The following is a 27,915-nucleotide window of genomic DNA, read 5'->3' on the forward strand; positions in this document are numbered from 1 at the left end:
AGCAGGAATGGTTTAACGGTAACCACACTGGCCTTTTATGCAAGTCCCCAAGCAAGGTGTACGCCCACATGTACCTTGTTGGGGACAGGGACATAAACTTATACACCAATGATTACACGTTTACATGTATGACACTCCCACACACACACACAATACGCCTTCCCCTTTACTTAAGAGATAATGGAGTCAATCACTATACTAAACTCCATTAACTCCAAGCACAAAAAAAAACATTTTTACAAAACCCCCATAAAAGTTACATCACCTGATAGCCCTGATTTGGGTGACCAACATATCCAAAAATCACCCAGATCAGTTCAGGGGTTCAGAAATTTTATAGAAGTCAGTTTTACTGACTGCAGGCATGGTCCCATAGCCGAAAATAGTTCCATAGAATAGCAGCTAAGTGCTGCTGGAGGACCGACCGGGAACAGCGAGGTTTTCATGCCAAAAATAGTTACCGGACATTCGCGGCTAAGTCACCCTGAAGTCTATTTGCCAGTACAGTCCAATGTCGGGGTTATGTTGCCAGGAGTGCCCTCCCAGAGTAAGTAGTCAAACCATTTAAAGGAGTACTCCACACCCATAGAGCACTTTACATTTCTGAAATTATATATTGCTGTGGGGTATCCCTTTAAAATTCCGATTTATAAAAGTGATCTAAGAGGACTTTGGTCTGGGAATGTCAGATCTGAGAAAGTAAAAACCGATATTCAAATCAATGAATGGAATAACATCTTAATAGACAGTTCGATTAGACTTATGGAATTCCTAATTAAACTTGTGGAATCACATTTAGAAATGGTCAATCAGAATCTTCAGACTGAAATTAACAATATGAAAGCGTTCCAAACACACCCTGACTTCAAATGAATGGAAACCAAATTGAACAATAATATAGAAGGTTTTAAAAAATAAAATCAGGGAAAAGAAACATCTTGAGTACCAACGAGACCATAGGGACTTTAAAGAAGGAACTGTCTTTAGACAGAGGAATAATAGGAAACGTTACAGTAGTAAACCGAACTCTACATCTGGTGACACAGAGTGGTCTGATTCTGACCCTATCCCCCAAAGGAAAGGTAGGAATACTGTAAAAACTAGGAATAATTCACAACAAGGAAGGAAAGGTATTTTAAAACCAACAGAGAAAAATGTATCCTTCCCAGACATACAGAGTGTTAACCCTTTAAACAGGAGTACCAACGTTCCAATCCCTTCTACATCTTCTCAATCTGGAGCTTCTTTTTTAGGAGTGGCCTCAACCCCAGAGAGGCAAACTCAGGGGCAGAAAAAGATGGGGTTACAAGACCAACAAGGAAGGATACAAAAATCAGTAAATCAAGACATTTTAGATGAGAATCTTATTATAAATCTATCTACCTTTAAACTTGACAATAAGCACAAATCTCTGCTGAGTAAGAGACTATTTTTTGTCCCCTCTCCTAATACTAATATATTTGATTGGGTGAAGGACACAAATCTCTTCTGGCGTAAACTAGCCCTCAGTGTCACTCACAAAAGAAAGGAGAACAAACTTGTTAGGGATTTGGGTGTAACCCATAAGGACTACCAACACCCCCAAACCATGATCTCTCTCCTCGATGAACAAGATGAAAAACCACTCCTTACTAATTGTAAGCCTCCTAACTGGTACACTCCTAATTTTAAAGAAGTGTCACGCGTAGACCTATTCGTCCAGATGACAACAAAATATCTTGATTCTCTTCCTCCTCTTGAAAAAGGTATAGACAATCTAACAAAAGCAGAATGTGAAGCACTCAGGGACCTTAGTATGAACAAAGACAGTTATAAAACCCTCAGACAAAAGGAGGAAATATAGTATTAAAGGATCAAGAAAAACATATCAACATGTGTATGGAATATCTTAAAGACAATACCCAATATAGAGTACTCTCTCAGGGTCCTACCACTATTCCTCACCGAACTAAAGGCCTTACTGACTCAGGCACTTGAGGATGAATTAAAAAGGAAGAATACCAATTCATGATCCCTAATAACAATCCTACAATTTCAACCTTTTACTGTCTCCCTAAAGTCCATAAGTGCCTCACCAATCCACCTGGGAGACCAATCATCTCCGGAAACAATTGAGTAACTGAAAAAAACAGCAAATTTATAGAACTACTTCATCCATTTGTTACCAATTTGGATTTGTACGTATAGGACACTAAACAAACTCTGGTGATACTGGAAAATCTAGTGGTCCCTCAATATTCTCTTCTCGCAAGCTTGGACGTTGTGTCATTGTACAACAGCATCCCACATGACAAAGGACTATGTGCTACTTCTTATTTTTTTACATAGATCCATGAAATACAACCCTGAACAAATGTAATTGATTCTAACACTCTTAGAGTTCGTCCTAACCCATAACTATTTTGTGTTTGACGGTATATATTATTTACAGCTACGTGGCACAGCCATGGGCACGGCTTGTGCCCCAAGCTATGCCAATCTGTATCTGGGGTGGTGGGAGGAAAATATCTTTAAAGACACAGCAACCAGCCAATTTCATCAGTATATATATATAAATGGCTAAGATATATTGATGATGTTTTGATATTCTGGACTGGTTCTTACTCCAACTTCACTGACATGGTGGAGGTGCTCAAGAACAACCAAATTGGATTGCTATTGACACACGTAAACCATGAAACGCAATTAGAATTTCTAGATCTGAGAATTTTACTGAATATGGATGGAACTGTGGATACCAAATTATTCAGGAAAAGCACTGCATCAAACAGCCTTTTACATTGGCGAAGTTTCCACCCTTATCGCCTTAAGGCCGGGATACCATACAGACCGTATCTGTGAGCTAGGAGGAATTGTTCGAATGAGGTGTCCTTCCGAGCCGAAGCAAACAAACTAAGAACTTGGTTTAAAAACAAAGGATATCGAAATAAAATTCTTTATAAAAGTGTTTCAGCGAGCCCTCACCCAGGATAGAAGTTCTAGCCTTCATTCCATCGGAGCTACTCCAACCACCCAATTTATTAGATGCCCTGGCACTTTTGACAAACAATGGCAACCCATTAAGGAAATATTTACTCAGCACAGGCCAATTTTACAATATGATACCGATTTAAACCCAGAATCAGTTGCCTACCCAAATATCACTGCACGTAGGTCAAAGAACCTGAGAGATCTCTTGGTACATATTCATCTTGGAAAGAAAATCATCTTCAAAGAATTGGCTAACTGCACCTATGGGAATCCCTAAATGTGGACACTGTAAGGCATGCCCCTTCATAAAACTGTCAAATGCACTAAGACTCTCAAAGAGTTCAGAATCAACCATTTTATTAATTGCAGCACCACAAGTCATTTACGTCATCACATGCTCGTGTGGTATGCAATACATTGGTAAGACTTATCAAGAACGGAGGAGACGTACTTTACAACACGTTAATTCAGTGAAAAATCCCAATTTGAGTACTCCTGTTGCAAATCATGTACGGAATTTTCATGATGGAAATCCTAATCACCTTTCGTTTCAAGCCCTAGAAAGAGTGACCCTAAATTCAAGAAAAGGGAATTTCAATCTAATACTCCTTCAGAAAGAGTCCAGGTGGATTTATGAGTTCAAAACCCTTGCACCAAAGGGTTTAAATGAGGAATTCAATTTTACCCCTTTTATTCACCTACATTAGTGAGTTTTGGAGTTCCCGTGTATTACTCCAGTTTATACTATTATTTTCATAAACTTAGATAAACTTGGTTTCTTAAGTTGTAAAGTGTAGTATCGGAACAGTACCTGATAGGATTACAAGGTTCTGCATTGGTTTTCAAATTTTTGAACAACTACAATAGTTCAATTATTCGGACAATATGATAAAAATGGGCTGTCTAGGAAGCCTCTTAAATGTTAGGACTAACTAACAATGTATGCTTGTAAGCTGAATTTGTATCAACTTTCTTCTGATCTTGGATCTCAAATTTGTGAACAACCGTAAGAGTTCAATTATCCGGACAATATGACAATTAATGGTTTGTTTAGCAAGCATCTTAAACATCAGGACGTATTAATAACATATACTTGTGAGTTGAACTGTATCCACCTCCTTCGGACCTCTGGGTAGTTATTAAATACGAGGTGCTTTGGTTTTAATTTTGAACAAGCACCCTAATTTCATCCTATGACAAGTGTAATCGCATATATGGCGATAATATCTTGACACTACCCTCCAATATATATATATATATATCTCTATCTATCTATCTATATCAATTTCAAATAGCCCCTGCACTCCAACAAAAAATAATATTGTACCTTGTGCTCTGGTAGCTCAATTGTAGAAATAAGGAAAGACCGGCACTCAAGGAATATTTCAAAGTTTTACTGCTCCAAATATATTTAAAAAAATAAAATAAAAAAATATTCATTCTTTGTCACCAAACCAGAAACCACAATGCCAGCAATACTACAGGAATTCGACGCGTACGGGGTACTGTCGAATTTCAAGATAAATTTCTCTAAATCCACAATACTCAATATTTCAATCCCATCACGCACAGCCACAACCCTGAAGCGGGAACTCCCGTTCCAGTGGTCAGACACCTCCCTGCGATACTTAGGGACGAACATCACGAGAGACCTCACCCAGCTCTACACAGCTAATTTTCAACCGCTACTTGACATCTTCCGAAAAGACTTTCGGGACTGGGAGCAGGTGCGGCTCTCGTGGTTCGGGAGAATAGGGGTACTCAAGATGAACATCCTGCCACGGGTGTTGTACCTGTTCCAGGCGGTCCCATGCGTCATCCCGGAGGCCTTTTTTACTTCCCTCAGGTCCATGGCCCTTAGATTCGCTTGGCACAAACTAAAGGCACGGATAAAGCATGATACACTTACGCTACCGAAAGAGAAGGGTGGGCTAGCCTTCCCTGACTTTAAAAGATACTATTATGCCTCGCATATTCAACGAGTAGTAGAATGGACCAAAACAGGAGTGCCCAAACCCTGGAAAAACATAGAGACGGTGCAGATAGGCAAACCCATCTCGATCCTCCCCTGGCTAGACCACCCACAGGGCAGACGACTGGCGGCTCCACACCCCCTAATCAAAGCCACAATGCAGGTATGGCACAGGCTAGCCATACCACTGACACTCACCACCACACCATCCCCACTACTTCCACTGACCCACAATGAGAACTTCCCTCCGGGGAAGGAACCGAAGACGTTAACTAGACTCCTGAGACAAGAGACCCCGAGACTCCACCACGCGACCACCAGTGGACAGCTTAAAACCCTCGAGGCAATGACAGGGAACATACACAACTCATTTATGCTACAGTTTAGGTACCGCCAACTACACATGTTCACGCAAACACTATTCCATACACATAACGCCACCAGACCATTGACGGAATTCGAAGGTATCTGCATGGACCCCGATCCCCTGGCGAAGGGCATCTCCATTCTCTATGGTATGCTTATGCAACTGAGGAGAAGACCACCCCCAAGTTTCATGGAAAAATGGGAAGCAGCACTTAACACCACCTTCACAACAGCCCAATGGGACAAGATGTGCACACTCACACTCCACTGCGCTCCGTCAAGTGGGACACAGGAGACAGCTTATAAAACATTGAGCCTATGGTACCGCACCCCGCTCCAAACACACACATACGACCCCACAACAGACGACACATGCTGGAGGTGCACAAGTCACACAGGGACCTACCTCCACATCTGGTGGGAATGCCCAATTATCCAACCCTACTGGGAACACATACACAAAATCATTCAGAGATTCACAGACACCCCACCACCGAAGGACCCTGCAGCACTCCTCCTCCACCACACCAAAACCAAAGCATCCGTATATAAGAAATCCCTCACGGTTAGAATCCTCAATGTGGCTAAAAGTCTGATTCCAGTATTCTGGAAAAAACAACACGCTCCCCCGATGGCAACCTGGTTCCAACGCATGGAGGAACTCAGAACGCTCGAGGAGCTCACCCTACAGGCAGAGGGGAAATCACAGACATACCAGACGATCTGGACCCATTGGATTCTGACGACTGGAAAACCAGACTTCCAAGACTTGATACGCTAAATGTCACAAACACGGACGACACTATTGACACACACCCAGAGACATGACCCCCCCCTCCCTCCTCCAACATACCTGACTCCCTGCTCCCCGCCCCCCCCCCCCTCCGGGAACCGGGGGACGAAGACGCGTGCACAGACTATGTAAGAGGAATATGTTAGATTGCATAGGTAGACAGGAGTAAGCACGACAAACTAGGCATTTCAGGCAGAGGTTGATTACCAGGTGGGGAAAAGTGCTTCGTATCAAATCAGTATAGGGGGAGGCAGATACACTGATGAGCTACACTGAGCCCACATCGCAGAGAGATAACGGGGAATGGGGACTGACTGAAGACGTGAGATAGGGACGACATCCCGAGATTCCCTTAGTCATCAGCCGATCCCGACAAACAGAATCTCCCCCCCTCCTCCCCCCCCCCCCTACCCCCTCTCCTCCACATCACGAAGAGAGGGGCACCCACCCGTGGACCGGGAGACCCCGGCTGTACATCCCTGAAATCCCCGAGTCAGCTAATAACATAATCACTGCAAATGTAAGGGGAAGCCGGAGATATGCCTTGCTCTGTGCCTATGCAAACTAAAGGGACCTGCGAGTCCACCAATGTTGAAATAAGTACAGTTGATAGGGGTAGTGTGTACCCTCAGTTTATATGTTGCATATTCTTTATTAACTGGACCTGCGAGTCCAACAATGCTGAATCCTGACATGTCGGAAGGGGTCCACTACACCCCGGAATATATGCTATTGATACTCTGATACCGGGACCTGCGTGTCCACAATGTTATTTTCGCTTCATGAAACTATATGCAATTCCAAATTCTAAATAAAAAGATATTTACAAAAAAAAAAAAAAATATTCGACGTTTCAGCTCCTCTAAGTTTGAGGTCTAAATAGATACCATACATGACATATACTCATGATCGGAATTTTCGCTACACTTTTTTTACATCTTGTCCCTTGACTGCCGGTTATATTCATTATTATATATTTATACAGTACTGTTACATCGAACAGTCACTTTAAAAGTTCCACTTTTAATGATCTTTGATAGTCAATAACTGATTTTTGAAATATCTGTATCGACCTACTAGCATTACGATCAATCGTGCATCGCAACTTTAGCGTATGCAATTTAGGAGGTAGAAATTCCCGTGGACTTTGTTGAAATTTTCTAACTTTAGCCAATAAGTTCAAAACTGTAGAACTTTAGTCATATTGTTGACTCCAAGTTTCCATTTTATCTAGCACTAAGAGTGCATTTCTGTTAATTTCACTTGGATGAATTGTATGATCAAAATTAAGAGTTTATACTATTCCTTAACAACTTGATTCTATGTCAATCCAAACTAGGAGAGTTCCACTAACTTCTTTAATATTAAAACGTTTTTGAAAATCAGATCAGAAGGGGTTAATGATTCTTACCATCTAGAGCTTACGTATACCACCGGATTACGTCACTCTTAAATCTCGTTTGGGATTAGCTAATTGATAATAGCAGTTTTTTCAAACTCTCCTATCAGAACATCTCTCTCCCATTATAATGTCGGTTACTTACCACACATCGGTTCCCCTCTGATGAGTTGTGGGCGAAACGCGCGCGTCAGGGGTCTTCGGTGATTTGCTGTAACAGCTTTATGTGTGGATGTTTGACAACACAACCTTCAGAATCCCGAGTTTCTTTCCTGTTATAGACTGGGTGGGCGAAGGTTGCTTGATCTTTTCTTCACTTTTTTTGTTTAGAAGTAGGCAGGCAGGCATGATATTAGACCTGTCAGTGACTTATTTATTTCATTACATTGGCAACTTTTTTTAGCCCTTTCACTATGGGTTACCAGTACATTTAACAGGTTAGTGTTTTATTGTCAGCCGAATGAGGCACTTTGGCAATATTTTAAGCAATGGCCACATCGGCATTCTGATTTCAACACAGTTAATATACTGGGCTAATAATATTTAACTTTGTGCAGTTATTTTTTGATATTTTGCACCAAGTATAAACATTATTAGTGTTGCACTCATCTGGGCACAACACTATTTATGTAGACTATCGTTTGTGCAAATACATCCATCTCCTTTTGCACATTCCAATACACATCATGTTATTTGCGTGGGTCCATTTAAAACCAGCACTATAGATGTGGAACTGAGCACAGAGAGCTATATTTAGATTGAGCAAAAACAGATCAGCTTGTATCCCTGTTTGTAACAGTTTGGCCATTCAGAGAAACTGCAACATTGTCTTTGCAGTTAAGACCTAACAGAGGACACTGAAAACTTTTGAACAGGTCCTCTATGCTCTTATTATTAGATGTAGTTCACATCTCCTATTGGCATGATAGTTTAACGGATTATTACTAGTTTTTTTTCTCTCAGTGCTCAGTCCACAGGTAATAGCTCAGCATTCAGGGTTCTTACTTAGTGGGTAGCCCAATGATTCATATTATAATTATCATTGGTTTAGCCTATTATAGTTATTTTCTTTCTTAAGTTCTTGTACATTGCGATCTATTATATGTATATGCCGACCATTTTTGCACATTTTTTGCATAGGCACCTACGTATCTATTTTTTAACCTTTATTATTAAAAGTTATATTTTATCTAATTAGGGCACTCAGATCTCTCTTCGTCTTTTTCGTTTCACTACTTTGGTAGTTTCGTATGGGTTAATCCCACTATGAGTGTATCCCTTTAGCTTCCACATTATACTCTCTTCATTGTGAAATTAGCACTTTTATATATTTCAAAATAGAAATGCCTGTGATTGACAGCTGGGGATTTTTCACCTCCTACTTCTTTAACACGAGGGTGCGTTTGCTTGTGCGCTTGCTCTCATTAGCATGTGTACACACGCGGTCACTCATTACAGAGTGATTGCATGCGCCAGGGACATACTTGCCGAGTGAACCACCATGCACCCGCAACAAGAAGGTCAGTGGGAGGGAGACACGCTGCAGGGTTTGAGGTAGGGAATGAGAAATGTTGTATGTGAAGAAGGGGAAGGCTTACAAAGGCTGCAGTCATAAGAACTGCAGTTTTTGCAAGCGGTTTTTGACTATATCCTCAATGAATACATACATAAAAATATGCATGCATGTATTCATTGGGGGTATATCTACCTTGCTGTGTTTATGTTTTTTTTTTTTTTTTTTTAACCCAAGTGTGGAGTGGTCCTTTAAGAATGGTTTGACAACTTACATGGGTTCTTAAACGGTTTGACCACTTACTCCAAGAGTGCGCCAGGTCACTCATGGCCCCATAATCACTACAGCAGACTGTACTGGTAATGGGGCTTTAAAATGAGAGGAACTACTTTCAGCTTATCCATCACCAAAATGGTTTGTGGAAATAATGCCATCTTTCAATGCTTTCTGTAATACCACTTTAAGGGATCAGTTTAACTCTGTACTGGGTTTGTATCCCAGATAGGAAAAAAAAATATATATATATATATATTTATTTATTTATTTATTTTTAATTTGGAGGGTTTCCTCACAATAATATTCACATGACATGACCACAATTGTCTACTTAATTATAATATCCTCTCTTTTTCTTAACTTTTGAAACAGATTCTTTGCTCCTTAGTTAAATTATATTTTTGAATTGTTGATTAACCAGTTTATTGAATACCTCTAAATGGCCTCTCCTTCACTTTGCACTAGATAAAAACAAGATTGGTTCTCTTTAGTGGTCATGCCTATGTTGTACTGAAACTTTCGATTAATTCTTTTTCCTGGTTTCTGTATTGGAAACCAGAAAAGGGGTCATGTCTTTGTACACTCCGTACACGCTGTGATGGTATGTTTAAAATATCTGTGAAAATAAAATGAATTGGGTAAAGGTTGACTAAGATACGTTTTAATATTTGAATAAAACATGAAATAGTCCCAGTGCACACCTTGCAAGCTGTTTCGTGTGAATAACACTCCCAAGTCTGCTGGAATAGAGTCAAATCCGGTGCTACCCACAATATATACTCCATTTTCAGCAGCTTGGCTGTCATACTTCGCATACATTCCTTCTAGGAACTAAGGCAAAACAGAGTGTTAGTTAGGTGAGAAGGTACGTCACATGCTAAACAGATTTAAAATGAAAGGAGGTCTGTAAAATATATTTTAATTATTCTCCAAGAAATCCCCTTTTATCCCTATTCACACCTTGTTAACTAGTCTAACAATGCAGTAGCGAATAGATAGAATAAATTATATATATTTGCATCCCATGATAAGTCTTGTGCTATTTGTTCTAGATAAACATCACAAAAAAAAAAATATACTAATCTGAAACTTACCTGGGGCTCTCCACTTATATCAACACAGTGTGCTCCATTCTCCACACAGGACTTTATTACAGGCTCACCGAAAAACCTGTACTGTAAACGAAAAGGCAAATTACATTCAGAAGATGGTCAAAAAAAAAAGTTTTAGAATAAATCAAAAACGAATTAACCAATATTTAATTAGATTATCTTTATTGTTAAGAGAGATACAAAACAGATTACATTGTGTATCTAAGGTTCAAACAATTTAGGTCACAACCATTTATTTTTTAATTGAGAACGTAATAATGATAGAACTTTGCCCTGTATATAAACTTGCATCATCCAACCCCAGCTGGATAGGAATGGAAGGCCTATATACTGATAAAGAACTGCATCTCAACAGTTATCATTACACAACCGGGTTAAAGGGTGAAGTCTGCATGCACACACCATGCAGTAACCCAGTAACACTATATTCAGGAGTGCCCTGGCGACCCACATTGTAACTAGTAAAAGCACCCTTCTGCAGTTTGACTTCTTACCTGGGGTCCATTGGGTGTTGCTCCCTGCCTCCACTACCATCTCCAGAGAGTTGGAATCTTCTAAGCAGGAACTTCTATTAACTCTCCTGAGCTAGGCCTTGCAGCTGACACTCTCCAGCAATGAGCAAGCCCTGTCCATAGTGTTTTGCTCAGTGGTGCAAATGGAAGCTTCTAGCAGGAGCTACTGGCCCCAGAAGAGGCAGTGACCAGCATCTGCCAGATCCCAAGTGAGTTCTCAAACGGTTTGCAAAGTGGAAGCAAACAAACACAGGAAGGTGTACAATACACCAACCAGAAAAGTGGAGCATGTAAGGTGTACTATAGGATACACCTACCCTTTGTTGGGACGTAGGGATTAAGCTGTAAAATGGAGAAAAGAAAAAGGGGTATAAGTGGACTGTAGGTGTCCAATGGTCCAACTCACATATGAATGAGCCTTCCAGGAGTGGCTCAGATTGTATAGGCAGAAGTGTACTAGGTGACAATCCCCTATTCTGTCCGCTCAAATATGGTATATGAAACGAAAAAGAAGTGGGGAAACCAGTAGACTTCTGGTGTAGTATGTAAGGTATGATAAAATAGAGCTACAATAAAAATATCTTGCTCACCTATTCCAGAGCCCTTAATGCCTGGCTCAAGGTGATAGCGCTCTGTGCCTCTGAGCGGGCATTGATAGGAATTTTTAACAAACATAATTAAAAACAAAGTAACAAAACAAAAAGAAAAAGCTAGCTGCCAAGAATACAAACAAATGGTCCTTGTTCCTCCTCCGATACGCGTTTCACCCTCTCTCAATCGGTGTATCCTGCTTGCATGCTGATTTTCTTTCAAAGGGGCTCACTCTTCTTCAATTGGTCCGTGTGCTCGTCTACATCCAATCATGGTCTGGATTCTGGAGGCAAGTATCTTCCCCAGCTGATACCTGTTCAGTCTATCAGCATTCCAAAAGTGATGCAATATTGTCACTCCCTTCTGAAACCCCTCTATATCATTCATCAATAGAAAACAGGAAGGTTTTTTTCTTTTTAAATTCTTCAAAGAACAACAGTAGCATGGAATGCATATGACTAGCACATTTTTAAATTTTAGGTGTTGTCGCTGTGGTGGAGTATTAGGTGTAGCAGGCTATGTGTGATGATTCAGAGTTGGCTGTCCATCTCCGGACTCTAGTAATTATCACTGGTGTGCTGTGACCTGGATCTAACTAGGTTGCAGAAGTGTTATCATTCGCATTACAGTATCCTGATGTGTGCTTCAGAGGCATGTGGGGGGGGGGGGGGGGGGGATGTGTGCGGCACAAGGTAGGCTGTCGAGCTTTGGGTGAGCTATTTGTATGTGAGCTCTCATACGTGTGTGCTTTAGCTATGCTGGAATTTGTAAACGCGGAACCAAAATGTGTAAAAAAGATGAACAGAGAAGTCAGTAATGTTAACTGCTGCCCTAGGCAGTGTCTGAGGACTTTGTATCAGATAACCGTCCGTCACCATAGTGTCCTCAAGTGGTGGCTCCTTTGTATCCTCCCTTGTTTAGCCGTCGGGGGGAGAAGGGGATCACTGTCTCCGGGTTCCACTGGTGTGGAGTGCGGGCTGCCTCTCCTGCCCCGGCCGGTGTCAGGGCATCAGGGTGCAAGTTAAGGGTGGGCAGTGTGGCCTTCGCCTCCTCGAGATCCCTTATCTGGAACTTGATTCCCCCATGCTGGACTAGTAAGGTACGGGATTGCTGCCACTGGTATGGAATCTGTTTCTGCTGGAGGAGTGATGTAAAAGGTCGGAGCGATCTTCTCCAAGCCAGCGTGCTCCCTGACAGGTCCGGGAAGAAGGTAAGAGACATATCTTCAAATTTGTATGGCGCGTGGTTTCTGACCGCCGCCATCACCGCTGCTTTGTCTTTCCCGCTCACCAGCTGGAGGACCAGGTCCCTTGGTACCTTTTCCGGTGCTCGTGGGGATTTTGGTACCCGGAAGAATCCATCTATTCCCACTAGTTTGCCTTGCTGTGGGGTGAGGATAGTGCCCAATAGGCGCCTTAGGAAGTGTGGTAATTCCGCTGTCGGCACTTCGTCCAAGATGCCCCTAATTTTAATTTTCCATCTCCAGTCTTCTAAGGCAGAGAAGCGGCGTTCAGTCTGCTCGTTGTGTCGCTGGAGCCCCTTGAAGTGTGGCAATCTGTTGGGCTTGGCTATCGGATGCGGCCTCTACTACCGCTAGTCTGCCCGTAAGGCCTTGCAAGTCTGTGCGGAGTTATGCGACGCCTGTTTGGATGCTCTTCTGGAGGTCTGCCAGGCGTGCCTTCAGCACCACCGCCGTTACTGGTGCACCGTCTTGTTCGTTGTGTTTTTGTACTACCCTTGGGTTCGTAGGGGAATTCTCGTTTTCCTCATCATGGGACATATCGTCTGAGAGGTCAGAGTACGTTACTGGGTAGTCGGCCATCTTTGGCCTTGTCGTTCCACTTGCCTGCCGCAGTCTTCGATATCAAAGCCCATCCGAGGCTTATCGGGCTTCATCTTTTTAGATTTGCGACCCATGGTGTGTCCACTGGCTCGTGGGGGGTTCCCCAGTTGTGGATAGCTCGATTTTGTGGCTTGTGAGGTATATCTGCAGGTTCCTTGGTAGGAGCTCAGAGAATGTGCGGCCATTCAGCCCGGCTGCTTGGCCCCGCCCCCCCAACAGGAAGTTTTTTAAGCTTCTTTCGCCATCTTTAATTGGTGATAGATCACTCAATTCTATTCAATTCACGTACTTGCAATCTGCTGAATGATATCGGTATTCCCTCTCAGAACAGCCTAGAGCACACATCACTGCTTTCTCTTAAGTTGAGTGATCTATCCCCAATTAAAGATGGCGGAAGAAGCATAAAAAAAAAAAAAAAATCTTTTTTTTTTTTTAAACAAACGCTTCCGGTTTTCTATTGACGAATGTTATCACTCACACTCTCTCATACTGGTCACTGGAAGTTCAATATAGCACCTCATGGCAAAGAACTCTCTGAAGATCTGAAAAAAGAATTGTTGCTCTACATAAAGATGGCCTAGGCTATAAGAAGATTGCCAAGACCCTGAAACGGAGCTGCAGCACGGTGGGCAAGAACATACATAGGTTTCACAGGACAGTTTCCACTCAGAACAGGCCTCGCCATGGTCGACCAAAGAAGTTGAGTGCACGTGCTCAGCATCATATCCAGAGGTAGTCTTTGGGAAATAGATGTATGAGTGCTGCCAGCATTGCTGCAGAGGTTTAAGGGGTGGGGGAATCAGCCTGTCAGTGCATCAAATTGATCTGTATGGCTTTCGTCCCAGAAGGAAGCCTCTTCTAAAGATTATGCACAAGAAAGCCCGCAAACCGTTTGCTGAAGACAAACAGACTAAGGACATGGATTACTGAAACCATGTCCTGTGAGACCAAGATAAACTTATTTGGTTCAGATGGTGTCAAGCATTTGTGGCGGCAATCAGGTGAGGAGTACAAAGACAAGCATGTCTTGCCTACAGTCAAGCATGGTGGTGCGAGTGTCATGGTCTGGGCCTGCATGAGTGCTGCCGGCACTGGGGAGCAACAGTTGATTGAGGGAACCATGAATGCCAACATGTACTGAGACATACTGAAGCAGAGCATGATCCCCTCCCTTTGGAGACTTGGCCGCAGGGCAGTACTTCAACATATAACGACCCCAAACACACCTCCAAGACGACCAATGCCTTGCTAAAGAAGCTGATGGTAAAGGTGATGGACTGGCCAAGCATGTCTTCAGACCTAAACCCTTTTGAGCATCTGTGGGGCATCCTCAAATGGAAGGTGGGGGAGCGCACGGTCTCTAACATCCACCAGCTCCGTGATGTGGAAGAGGACTCCAGTGGCAACATGTGAAGCTCTGGTGAACTCCAAGCCCATGAGGGTTCAGGCAGTGTTGGAAAAAAATGGTGGCCACACAAAATATTGACACTTTGGGCCTAATTTGGACATGTCCACTTAGGGGTGTACTCACTTTTGTTGCCAACAGTTTATTTTGAGGGGACAGCAAACTCACACTGTTATACAGGCTGTACACTTACTACTATGACACTTTGTAACAGAGTGTCATTTCTTCAGTGTTGTTACATGTAAATATGTTATTACATCTTTTTAACAAAAACAAAAACAGAAAAGGAGAACAGAAACAATGAAAAAAAAACTAATATAATTTTTTTTTTTTTTTTTTTTAAATCAAAGAACTAAGCACCACAAACATTTACAAATTGCACAGTTCGTGGTGCAAGGGAGTCCCTTCTCCCAATCTCTTTTAACCGAGGCAATTAGCAAAAATGTGCAGCTAGAAACCAGCTCTATTTGTCATACATAACAAAGACAGAAACTATAGGAAATACAGGCTATATTCAAGTTTCCATCTCCCCTAACATACTCTGAGAATGAGACCAGGCCTCAGCTAAATATACACACACAATCAGGGCTCTGTCAAACTCAGTCCTACCTCCAAACTAGATTGCATATTTCATTAAATTCCTGCTGGATAGCAGTTTATGTGAGAGGTTCAAACCATATGGAGCAAAATGATAGACTCCTCATTGCTCTGGTCAGGGAAAAGCCTGTTGCTGCTTTTCTGTTGATTTAGGAACTTTAAACGCAAGTCTCTTTCACATTAATATATATATTTTTTTCATATTTTAAAGTATTCACTAGATAAGATAAGTTTATAGAATAGGGCTTAATTACAGCCTGGAGTGTCACTACAATGTTTCTTAATGTTCTCATTGCAGAACCATAGAACATATAGTTTGTTTTTAATTAAAATGATATAACACATGTATGTAAATGTACTGACCTACACAGATTTGTAGTCAGTGTCTCAATAAGGGAGGTGTACATTTCACTTTAGAACAATTTCTTGTACTTTTTTTTCTACTTTTAAAGCGGCTCTAGTCAGTTTACAGGTTTTGTTTGTAAATTAAATTTTTTTTGTTCCTCTATTTCGCTTTGTATCTTTTACCATAATTTTTTAGTTATACATAAGAAAACATTTTCTCATGGGGAGCTTGATCTTTGTCAAATTTTGCCTATGGGCAGATATTAAGCGAAGTTCCATTTCGGTTTCTAACAGTATAATCAGTAAGGTACAAGGGTCACAAGGAAAGGGGAAGTAGCAACTGGGCAAAGTAATTTTGCAATTAAAAAAAAATTTTTTTTTTTTGCTTCTATTAAGTTTGGCAGCTGCATCATACTTACTGGTCCCACGCAATCAAGAACAACAGAGGACTTCTTACACATTTCATCAAGGGAGGGGGGATCACTAACATCGCAGATTATAATGCCAACCTCCGACTTCAGCTGCGGCTTAGCTAAGAACGGCAAAATAATAGAATGAGAAGTGACTGGCACAGAATTACAAAGACATTCTGGGTACTCTACTGAGAGAAAAAAAAAACATCAAAAGACAAATACGGCACAAATATACTGCATAGTGTACGTACATACAGATCTACACATAACATTTACATGGAATGCTTTCTAAAATGTGCTCTCATTTGAGGCGGTTAACAAATGTGTACATATGGTAAGCAAAGCAAGGCCCTACATTCAGTCAGTGGCTTTGTTAAGCCAGTTCTTGTTGTTATTTCAGGATCAACTAAACTAAAAATCCAATTCAATGAGAATTTACATGAAAACATTGTAAGACAGAAAGGCAAGACAGGTGAAGCTTCATGAAGAATGAAATAGATGGTAAAATATGGGAATAAAAATGGCAATGATTGGTGAAAAGGCAAGGCAATTCAAATGAAAAGGTTACTTAGCATCCTTTAATGTGACTCAAAATTCCACTGGGTCCTCTTAAAACTTCTGCTGCATTGCAAATACTTTGCTCCTTAAAAAAAATTGAATTTTTTTTATTTTTAAATTCACCTGCCCAGTGAATGCCAAAACAAGAGTCTGAGATCACACATGGGCAAGTCAAAGGGTAAGTAAAAGTTGGTGGAAACCCCAGTGACGTCAGGAGGTGGTGCAGTAGTTGATGCAGGGACCTTGCCAGACGCTGGATTCCAGGTGAGTAAAAACCTTAATTTTGCAGGTTTTAGAAAATCAGAGCAGGTGGGGGTCTCCTCCACAATGCCCGATAAGGCATTTTACACAGAAATGCTCCCCTCCCCCGTTCCAAATGGTTAAATTAATCCTTTAACCATCACTTTTCAGAATATTTTGATAAATATCTCTTTATATACCTGCTGTAACTGCATCCCATGCAGACCAAGTGCTCTTTGGGTTCTTGGGTAATTTCCAAATTTGTCAAAAACTAATTGAAAACAGTTCGACAAAACCAGAATGAACTGCCCCCATAGAGTGTGATAGCAGTGTTAACATCCTGTGACTCTAAAACAAGATTACGTTCACCATAACCACTACAATAAGTTGTGGTTATTATGCTTGGAAAGTGCCTTTGCCAGGCTAATAATCTGCCCCAACTGACTCTGTATGGACTGTCAGTGTTTCTGAATGCAGAATCAAAATGCACATTTATCAATATATATAATACACACACGGAATACAGATTGAAGCAGGTCAAACAGAGAGTTTGATTCGAGTGTGTGTTACAGCTGTGACCAAAGTATACAATGATCTTATCACTGCTAAATCCCATGGCCACAACTCTATCCTAATTCTCCTTGACCTTTCTGCTGATCATCAACAGCTTCTTCTCATCCTCCATAATCTCGGTCTAAGAGATACCACTCTTCTGGTGCTCTTCCTTCATGAGTGTTTCTTTCGCTGGCTCTGCCTCTTCTCCCCATTCCCTCTCTGTTGGTGTTCCCCAAGGGTCTGTCCTTTGTCCCTATTGCTTTCCATCTACACTGCCTCCCTTGCTAAACTCACCAGCTCCTTCAGCTTCAGTATCATTTCTATGCAAATGACACGCAAATGTATCTGTCCTCCCCTGATTTCTCATCACCCCTCTTGACTCGTGTCTCTGACTGCCTCACTGCTATTTCCAACTGGATAGCTGTTCATTTCCTTAAAGGGACACTTCAGGCACCCAGACCACTTGTGCCCATTGGAGTGGTCTGGGTGCCAACTCCCACTACTCTTAACCCTGCAAGTGTAATTATTGCAGCTTTTTTTTTATAAATTGAAATAATTACCATGCAGGGTTAACTCCACCTCTAGTGGCTGTCTACTAGACATCCTCGCGCTGTGTGTGGACCTCCAGCGTCGCTCAATTCCCCATAGGAAAGCATTTTCAATGCTTTCCTATGGGGAGCTCCAATGCGCATGCGCGGCATTGCCTCGCATGCGCATTAGGTCTCCCCAGCCAGTGGGCGGGATCAGTCTCGCCCACCTGCCGACGTAAGACAGAGGAGGAGCGGCGGCGGAGGAAGAAGCAGCGACGAGGGACAACGTCGCTGCCTCTGGTAAGTTACTGAAGGGGTTTTCACCCCTTCAGCAACTGGGGTTTGGGGGGTGGGAGGGAGGGAGAGGGGACCTGCAGTGCCAGGAAAATGGGTTGTTTTCCTGGCACTGGAGTTTTCCTTTAAACTGAACTTCTGGTCTTCCGTCCCTCAAGTGTTGCTACTCCCTTGTTGGTGTCCTTCCAAGTCAATGGTGCTACAATCCGCGCTCTCTCGCTGCCTAGGAGTTCTCTTTGACTCCGACGTCTCCTTCACCCCTCATATCCAATCAATCGCCATATTTTGCCGCTTCCATCTCAAAAACATTGCACGCATCAGACCCTATTTAATGCCTGATACAGCAAAGTTCATGCTGCTGTCCTCTCTCGCCTTGACTACTGTAATTTGATTCTCAGTGGTCTTACGTGTTCCCAGCTTGCTCAGTTACAGTCTATAATGAATGCTGAAGCGAGGCTCATCTTCCTGAGGATTACATCCCTAGGTATAAGGATGCAAAATTGTATGCAATTAGTGAATAATGGAAATTACTGAATGAATGACAGGCAAAAACAGAAATATCAAAAAGAAGAAGAGTTTAAAAAAAAAAAAAAAAAAAGGGAGTATGAAGTAACTGTAGAAGAGAACATTGTATTCAAGGAATTCATTGGGAAGGAATGACGACCTTAAACAGAGACACAAAGATTTGACTTGAGTGAGACATCGGTACCAAATCTTATATTTGTATTGGTTTTCACATTCTCTTTCAACATTCCTTTTTGTTTGAGGCAGCTATAGGCTAGACTTGCGCAAAAGTTTGTTTTGGACGGTTTGTCCAAATCAAACGCCTTTTAACCCTTTAAGTCCGGAGGGCGTACATTTACGTCCTGCGGCGTTTAGAAACGCTTTAAAAAGGTTTTTATTCACTTACCCGGTCGCCGGCGATCCCACACCGGCGATCGCGGTTGGGGGGACTCCCAGGGAGCCCCCCCGCGGCAGATCTTCCTCCTCTGGTCCCCCCCGGTCATGTGAGAGTGAGGTCCTTGCGAGGACCTCACAATCACATGGCCGGGATAGCTGGCTGCAGCAATGCCAGCAGGGGGACTAACTGTAATGACAGTTAGTCCCCCTGCTGGCTGAAAATAAAATAAGTTAAATAAGTGTAAAAAAAAAAAAATAGTATATATATATATATATATATATATATATATATATATATATATATATATATATATATATATATATATATATATACACACACACACACACACACACACACACACACATACATACATACACATATATACACACACACACACACACACACACATACACTGTCTAGGTGTATTTTAATATATATATATATATATATATATATATATATATATATATATATAAATATCAAATTACACGTAGACTGATACTGATTAAATAAATATATATATATATATATATATATATATATATATATATATATAATTATTGTTATATATATTTATATACAATATAAAAAAAATGTAAATACGTAAAAAAATAATTAAAAATAAAATATTAAAAAAAATATATAGATGTGTTTTATTTCGTTCTATATCAAAATACACATAGAACGAAATATATATATCTATATACATAAATATAAATATATACGTATATATCACTATATATACCTATAAAATAGAAGAAAGGTGCACTCACAGGACTTCATCCAAAATTTATTTTTATTCTTGGTTGTGTCTTACATTTGTGGTCAAATCCTCAATCAACGTTTCGACCCCTAAAGGGTCTTTTTCAAGATCCATATATATATATCCTATATATACATAAAAATATGAATATATATATATATATATATATACATATATATATACACACACACACACACACACACATATATATATATATTAATTCTACACATAGATTTAGGTAATAATTTTACATAATTAGGTATCCTAATTAATTACAATTAGCGGGACCTGCCTGACAACCCATGCCGAAAGTATAGGGAATTTAATTTGCTAGCACAATATTTAACTCTATAACTTTCCAAGACACCATAAAACCTGTACATGGGGGGTACTGTTTTACTCGGGACGATATTATTGCTGCAATACTTTTTACTGTTTTGAAACACAAATATTTGTGTTCAGCGAAGTCTCCCGAGTACAACAGTACCCCTCACGTACAGGTTTTATGGTGTTTTCAAAAATTACAGCGTCAAATATAAGGCTTGTGTTTCATTTTTTTCACATTTAAATTCGCCAGATTGCTTACGTTGCCTTTATGACCCTATGGTAGCCCAAGAATGAAAATTACCCCTATGATGGCATACTATTTGCAATAGTAGACAACCCAAGGTATTGCAAATGGGGCATGTACAGTCTTTTTTAGTAGACACTTAGTCACAAACACTGGCCAAAATTGGCGTTTTTAGCATTTTTCACACACAAACAAATACTAACGCTAACTTTGGTCAGTGTTTGTGACCAAATGGCTACTAAAAAAGACTGGACATACCCCATTTGCAACACCTTGGGTCGTCTACTATTGCAAATGGTATGCCATTATGGGTGTAAATTTATTTCCTGGGCGGGGCGGAGCCTGACTGCCGAACGGAGCAGACGTGTGTCACAAGAGCTCCTGCACATGCTACCGTGAATCCGGGGATACCCCCGACCCTAACGACCCTATAAGCACAGCCTGGCGTTAATCTTGCAGAGGGGGTTTCGGTGATTCGGGAGACACCTCACTCGAGCGTCCCCGCAACTGACTGCCCAAATCGAGGCCTTGAGGCCTACACACGAGGGAGCTAGGGAGAGGCGGCCGCTCTCCTGGCACCCCAGCTGGCTTCTAAGCAACGGAATTGTGCAATCCCCCCCCCCCCCTCTTTGGACCGGCAGGGGTTATCCCGGTCCCAATTAGACGACACAGCAAGGAAAATAATGGAAGACACCGTGGGAAATCCGCTGAACGGCGCCCCGCTGCCCTCTCTTGAAGAAAGGCTGGATTGCTTGTTTGCCGCCTTTTGGGCTAAAATTTACTCCCAGGGGGGCACCGGACATGAAACCCCGCCAGCTACACCTCATGGAGAGACAGTGCTGAAACCCGCAGCTCCTAAACAGAGCACCGGCAAAGCTAGGTGGGCGGGAAGGAGGAGGCGGATGACCCGATACAACCCTCCAAACCGAAGACCCAGACAGGCGGCGAGTCGCCCTACTCCCCAGCAGGGAATACCCCTATGCAGCTCCATCGCCCTCCCCAGGGCCAGCACTCACCAGGGGGAAAATCCACTCAAGAAGTCACGGAGACACAAGGCAGATCCCTACTGCATGTCCACAGCACCCCTGAGCAAGCCTACCCAAGGGACTGCACTTACTCACAAACAGGCGAATAAGGCGGCTCCCAGTCGGACTTTCTCCCCAACCGCAACACCTCTATTCAAACGGGGCATCGGCTGAATCTACCATACCACCGAAGCACTGGCCCGCTGCCACGAGGTACAGGTCAGATGATTAGAACATCAGCCTCACACACTCGTCTATTGGGACTCTCACCTGCAGTTAACATTACAGCTTGTCTGATTACTGAATAACGCCTCCTGTGTCATGACCATTCCAGCATGTTATTCCATTCTGATTAACGCTTAAGCAGCCGGATTACTAGCAATGTTTTATCTATTTAGCCTGATCCTCACAAGTTTTGCTTATAATGCTCAAATGTAACTATATGGCATGCTTAGTTTGTTTATCACCTGCCATGCTTGTAATGATATGCATGCCGATACTCATGCTCCTTAACTCTACCTACGCCATATCGTTTACTAAGCTTTCAAAAAAAAAAAAAAGTGCTGTTAATGATCGCCAAGATGTTGTATAATATGTATTATTTCATCTGCTTGTACCAGCTATCGTGGCGATACAAGCATGTTTGTCAAAATTTAAGCACTGCAAAAATAAAGAATTAAAAAAAAAATAAAATTATTTCCTGGGCTACTATACAGTCTCAAAGGCAACGTAACCAAGCTGGCGAATTTCAATTTCAAATGTAATACGCTATATTTGACCCTGTAACTTCCCAAAACACCATAAAACCTGTACATAGGGGGTACTGTTTTACATGTGAGACTTTACTGAATACAAATATGTGTATTTAATTGCAGTAAAAGCAAACAGTTTTATGACATTGACAGTTAAAATGTCATGTAGAACTAAAAAAAAATACAAAAAACTTCTTTTCTCCCATTTTTTTCATATTAAATTATGTTTCATAGCTAAATATTTGATATTAAATGAAAGCCCTGTTTCCCCTGAATAAAATGATATATAATAAGGGGGGGTGCATTTAATATGAAAGAGGTGAATTACGGTTGGACAGACATATAGTGCAAATGCCAGGTTTTGTTTACGTTTTGTTTCGTTCACAACTTGTACATTTGGCTGCGGTCTTAAGGGGTTAATTAACCCCTTCAGGACGGAGTCAATAGTACACGTTCTGATCAAAACAAAACGTAAACAAAAACTGGAATTTGCGCTATATGTCTGTTCACCCGTAATTCACCTCTTTCATATTATATATAATTTTGTTCAGGGGAAACAGGGCTTTAATTTATCATTAACTATTCATATATGGAACATAATTTATTATGAATAAAATTTAAAAAAAAAGTGATAAAATAAGATTTTTTTTTAAAATTTGTATTTCCGTCTGACATTTTAGCTGTGAATGTCATAATACTGTTAGGTTTTACTGCAAAAAAAAAAATGCACATATTTGTAATCAGCGATGTCTCAGGAGTACAACAGCACCCCCATTAACAGGTTTTATGGTGTTTTGGAAAGTTACAGGGTCAAATATAGAATGTTTAATTTTCAAATTGAAATTTGCCAGATTAGTAATGTTACCTTTGAGACGGTGTGGTAGCCCAGGAATGAGAATTACCCCCATAATGGCATACCATTTGAAAAAGTAGACAACCAAAAGGTATTGAAAGTGGGGTATGTTTAGTCTTTTTTAGTAGCCACTTAGTCACAAACACTGGCCAAAGTACAGTTAGAATTAAATTACATATGAATATCTAATTTATATTAAATTTAGTTTCAATATTTTATTTAATTGTATTATTTAATTTATTATTGTAATTATACGTATGTAACGTCATTCTAAGTGTATTTTTATACTATGTGCTTATATTGGTATTAAAATACACTTTGTATGACGTACACACACACACACACACATATATATATATATATTTTTTTTTTATTAATTTATTTATTTTTTACACGTTTTAATGATGTTTTTTTTTTTTTTTTTTCTACTTCCCACCAGCAGGGAGACTGTCTGATATTTTAGACAGTCCCCCTGCTGGCAGATCTACAGCCAGCTATAGGAGGCCATGTGATCGCTCTTTGAGAGCGATCACATGGCCCCAGGAGGCTTATTTTGCCGTGGGGGGCTGCCTGGGCGGTGAGGCAGTCCTCCCTAAGCGGGGCGCCGGGAAGGTAAGTAACCCGGGCGCTCCAGGGCTCAAAGCCGTTACGGCGTTCTATGCCGCAGCAAAGGCTTTAAAGTGGGACGGCATAGAATGCCGTAACGGCGTTAAGGGTTTAAAGATGTGATATAGTGTCAGGAATACAAACATTTACTGCTCACACTATAGTTCTAAATGTGCTGTTTAGGTTGCTTGCTGCCACTGTTAAAAAGGTTACATTTATTCTTCTAGAGCTGTATGGGTCTCGTTGTGCCTGGCCCCGACCCGCTCCTCCTCCAGAGAAAAAAGGCAGTGTTTAGATTAAAAGCCTTCAAAGGGGAACAGAGCAGACACGTTTTCCCCGAGCTCCGAGCAAAGTCAGCCTCAAAACCTACTAAATTCGGTGAAAAGGCGACTTTTATTGACAAAACCCATCATCAGAGGTGCAGGAAGAAGTATGGGTCGGAAAAATAAAAAACCCAAAGGTGATCGGACCCCGACAAGCCGAGACATCGGCGAACTACTGCGGGGTGCCCAGAGGGCCGCATGGGACAAGATGGCGCTGGAGGGAGACGAGACCTCTTACTGATCGGGAGACAACCCGTTCGATATGGGAGAGGAGCTACCCCACAATGCGCCCAAGAGACCCACGATCCCTCAGCAAGCCCCGGCCGAGCCAGTAACTGCCGCCCAGCTAAAGGACATGCTCGCCGAACTGCGAACGAACATTGCAGCGGACATGGCGTACTTCAAAACGGCGGTTGAAAAAGCCACCTCACGGATCACACTCCTGGAGGCCACAACGAGCACACAGGACTCCAGACTCACCGTGGTAGAGAGCCAAATCGCTGAAATTATAAAACTACAATTGACTACCACGGATAGAGTGGACGTCATGGAAGACCAAAAAAGGCGATACAACGTCAAACTCCGCGGCGTTCCAGACTCGATCGACCTGACGGACTTACCACATTATATCCGCAGGCTGCTTAGCACACTACTGCCACCCAAGCAGGCTAAAGCGGTGAGATTAGATGGCTTATTCCGTCTGCCGAAACCATCCACAGCGCCCACGACCGCATCCGCAGACCTCATCATCCGATTTCAATCCATGTCGGATAAGGCCCGCCTGCTCAAAGCTACAAGGTGAAAGACCCCATTACATTTTGAGGGCTCATCTTTAACGACATTCCCAGACCTCACCCGGAACACCATTGCATGGCGCAGGTCACTGAGACCGCTACTACAGCTTCTTCAATCAAAGAACGTTTCATACCGCTGGGGTACGCCTAAACAACTGATGTTCACCTACATGAACACTGCCTATAAGGCGCGAAGCTATGCAGAACTAGAAGCTCTCATGCGCAAGCTTGGTATCACAGGACTGCAGAGTGTGGCCGGTACGGGACTGACTCACTTGGACCCCTCTGCCATCGAGGAATTCATACCCCGCACGACAAGATGCCCAGGGCCAGAGAGACTGACCTGAGATTGATAACCTGTTTGGCTGCCCTTCCTTAAAGGACTATCGGGTTCATTCCAACTCCACCGATGGAGTTCATTCCAACCCCCTCCCTCCCCCCCCCCCCCCATCCTGCCCTAGACGACATAGTGCAGCACAGAACGTGACTTCTTACTGACACCAGGAGGGAGGTTACCCCTGACAGGGAACTACACGACCCACATCAGCGTCAACACATAAGTACCCTGGGGAAAATACTAAACGAACCCCGCTCCGACACCACTTTCTTACTCATTAAGATGTTCACATAGACAGCCTTAAACTAACTGGTACATTATTTACTCTTTCTCACGTCTAGCTGACGCATAGGGAGTCTAGCTGCCCCACTCTCGAACCTACCCACTCACTGCACAAGATTATGACCCCCAAACGCTGTCATGCTGGCTGAGACCCTCTCACGTTTGTCCTATACTATGTTTTTATTGACTTTTCAAAAAAAAAAAAAAACAGTGCAGTATGAATAATCTTCTACTTTACTTGAATGTATGCCTCGTAATAAATATATATATATATATATATATATATATATATATATACACACACACACATATACCTTTTGAAATTTGTCTACCTCCTACTGCATTGTCAAAAATAAAGAATTAAAAAAAAAAAAAGCCTTCAAAGTCAGGCTTTAGACACCAGAACAACTATATTAAGGTGTATTTATTCTGGTGACTACAGTGTTCCTTTAACATTCAACAGGTAAATCCCTGACAATCGATTCGACCAGTTGTGGATTAGAGTCATTTGATTCAAACAAACCATCTAAAACAACTTTTGCACAAGTCTAGCAACTGCCATGCACATATTTTCTCATTTGTGTAACCATGCAAATTATACTTATACATATTTTACATATCAGAGACAAAGTTATATTACAGAGAGCAGACTACAGATAATGGCAACGGAATGCAATTTGGTCCAAAGGTTGAACATACAGAGGATTGCCAGTGGAAGATTATGAAATTAGAGAAGATAATATTTGAACCCCCTTATGTTATGAGCCAAGTCTAGATAGTGGGCAGATTTATGCAGGTACAACTACCGGAACCAAGGGTCTGTTTGGATCCAGGAAGCGCCTCTAGTGGCTGTTTGGTAGACAGCCACTGGAGGCAGATTTAGTGCTGCAATATAAACATTGCAGTTTGCAGCCAGACCACTTCAATCAGCTGAAGTGGTCTTGGTGCCTGTAGTGTCCTTTTAAATAAATCTGCCTGGCTACAGAGCATGCACTCTAACACTACCTGGCTCACTAATAAAAGGCATCACCGCTCTCTACTCTATCTGCCTCATGTTACCAGTCCTCAGGGAACACCAACAGGTTCAGTGCTATTGTGTGTGTGCCCTGAGTGCTGGTCTGAAAACCGACAAATTACTTTTTGTTGCTCATTCCCTGTTGCTGGATTTTGTTATTATTTTGAATAATTTCTCCCTGTTGATCAGCAGCAGATTATAAAATGATGACTGGCCCGTTTCAAACCCCATCCTGCAAGCTGTACTGTGGATTCATGTGTTGCGTTTCCATCCTGCAGCATATTAATGCTACATACTGCCCTCCATTACAGTCAGTGCCGATACAGGAGCCGAGTTAGATGGCATTGCCGGGAGCTCCATGCGGGTTAACCCATCACTACTCACACAGCCGCTCGGCAGCCCAGGACAGGACATCCTCCAGCCGCTTCTGGTTTCTCCCCGCAACCGCCCAGCGGAGCCTGGAGTCTCTGAATTCCGCCCCGTCCAGCACCCGAGCCAGCTCCTCTACCACGAACTGTCCGGTGAAGCCCGAGGCCCCGAACACCACGAACTGGTACTGGCGAGCGGTATCCATGGTTACAGCGTACAGAGAGCGCACAGGTACCAGCAGCACGCGGACAGCAATCACACTGCGCAACAGACCGAGGCAGCCCCGAGATCACCTGACTGAGGGGGCGTGTCCTAGTGGGCAAGAGAGAGAGCGGAGGTCACAGCTTGTCAGAGCGATTCCCCCTCCCAAATAATCTTTATTGAAAAGTAGCAATCACAGCCAGACAGGACACCGGGAGGCGCACACAGTGCTATACACAGCCAGATAGTGAGATCATAACGGGCAGCATCGGGCCGGGTAACGTTACAGAACTATTGGGCTGGCCTGTGTTAAAGGGACACTCCGGGCACCCAGACCACGTCTGCCCATTGGAGTGGTCTGGGTGCCAACTCCCACTACTCCTAACCCTGCAACTGTAATTTAATAATTACCTTGCAGGGTTAAGTCCTCCTCTAGTGGCTGTCCAGACTTCTGTGTTCTTAGAACACGAAAAGTGTTTTAAAACGACGCTGAACGTCCTCACGCTATGTGAGGACCTCCAGCATCTGCGAAATCCCTATAGGAAAGCATTGTATATTGCTTTCCTATGGGGAGGTCTAATGCGCGTGCATGGCCATTGCCACGCATGTGCATTAGGTCTCCCTCACTGGCTGATGTTGGCGGGGGAGGAGCGTAGGCGGAGCCTGACCCAGCGCCGAGGGGTTTTAACCCCGTCAGCAACTTGGGGTGGGAGGGAGAGGGGCAACAGAGGGTCCTGCAGTTTTCCTGGCACTGGAGAATCCCTTTAACCCCTTAAGGACCAAACTTCTGCAATAAAAGGGAATCATGACATGTCACACATGTCATGTGTCCTTAAGGG

General features: G+C 42.3%; 1 protein-coding gene across 1 annotated transcript in view; it reads right to left on the reverse strand.

The window, feature by feature from the left end:
* LOC134587086 (saccharopine dehydrogenase-like oxidoreductase) overlaps nucleotides 1-27,198 on the reverse strand; it is a 46,610-nt gene extending 19,412 nt beyond the window's left edge. Inside the window, exons 1-4 of the mRNA XM_063443205.1 lie at nucleotides 26,891-27,198; nucleotides 16,114-16,226; nucleotides 10,384-10,464; nucleotides 9,991-10,120 (exon numbers count right to left, since the gene is read on the reverse strand). Coding sequence (XP_063299275.1) covers nucleotides 9,991-10,120; nucleotides 10,384-10,464; nucleotides 16,114-16,226; nucleotides 26,891-27,080 — 514 coding nt within the window. The 5' untranslated portion in view covers nucleotides 27,081-27,198. The remainder of the gene's footprint in view (nucleotides 1-9,990; nucleotides 10,121-10,383; nucleotides 10,465-16,113; nucleotides 16,227-26,890) is intronic.
* Between the last annotated feature and the right edge of the window lie 717 nt (nucleotides 27,199-27,915).

The sequence above is a fragment of the Pelobates fuscus genome, chromosome 2 (genome assembly GCF_036172605.1).
Source record: "Pelobates fuscus isolate aPelFus1 chromosome 2, aPelFus1.pri, whole genome shotgun sequence".
NCBI lineage: Eukaryota > Metazoa > Chordata > Amphibia > Anura > Pelobatidae > Pelobates > Pelobates fuscus.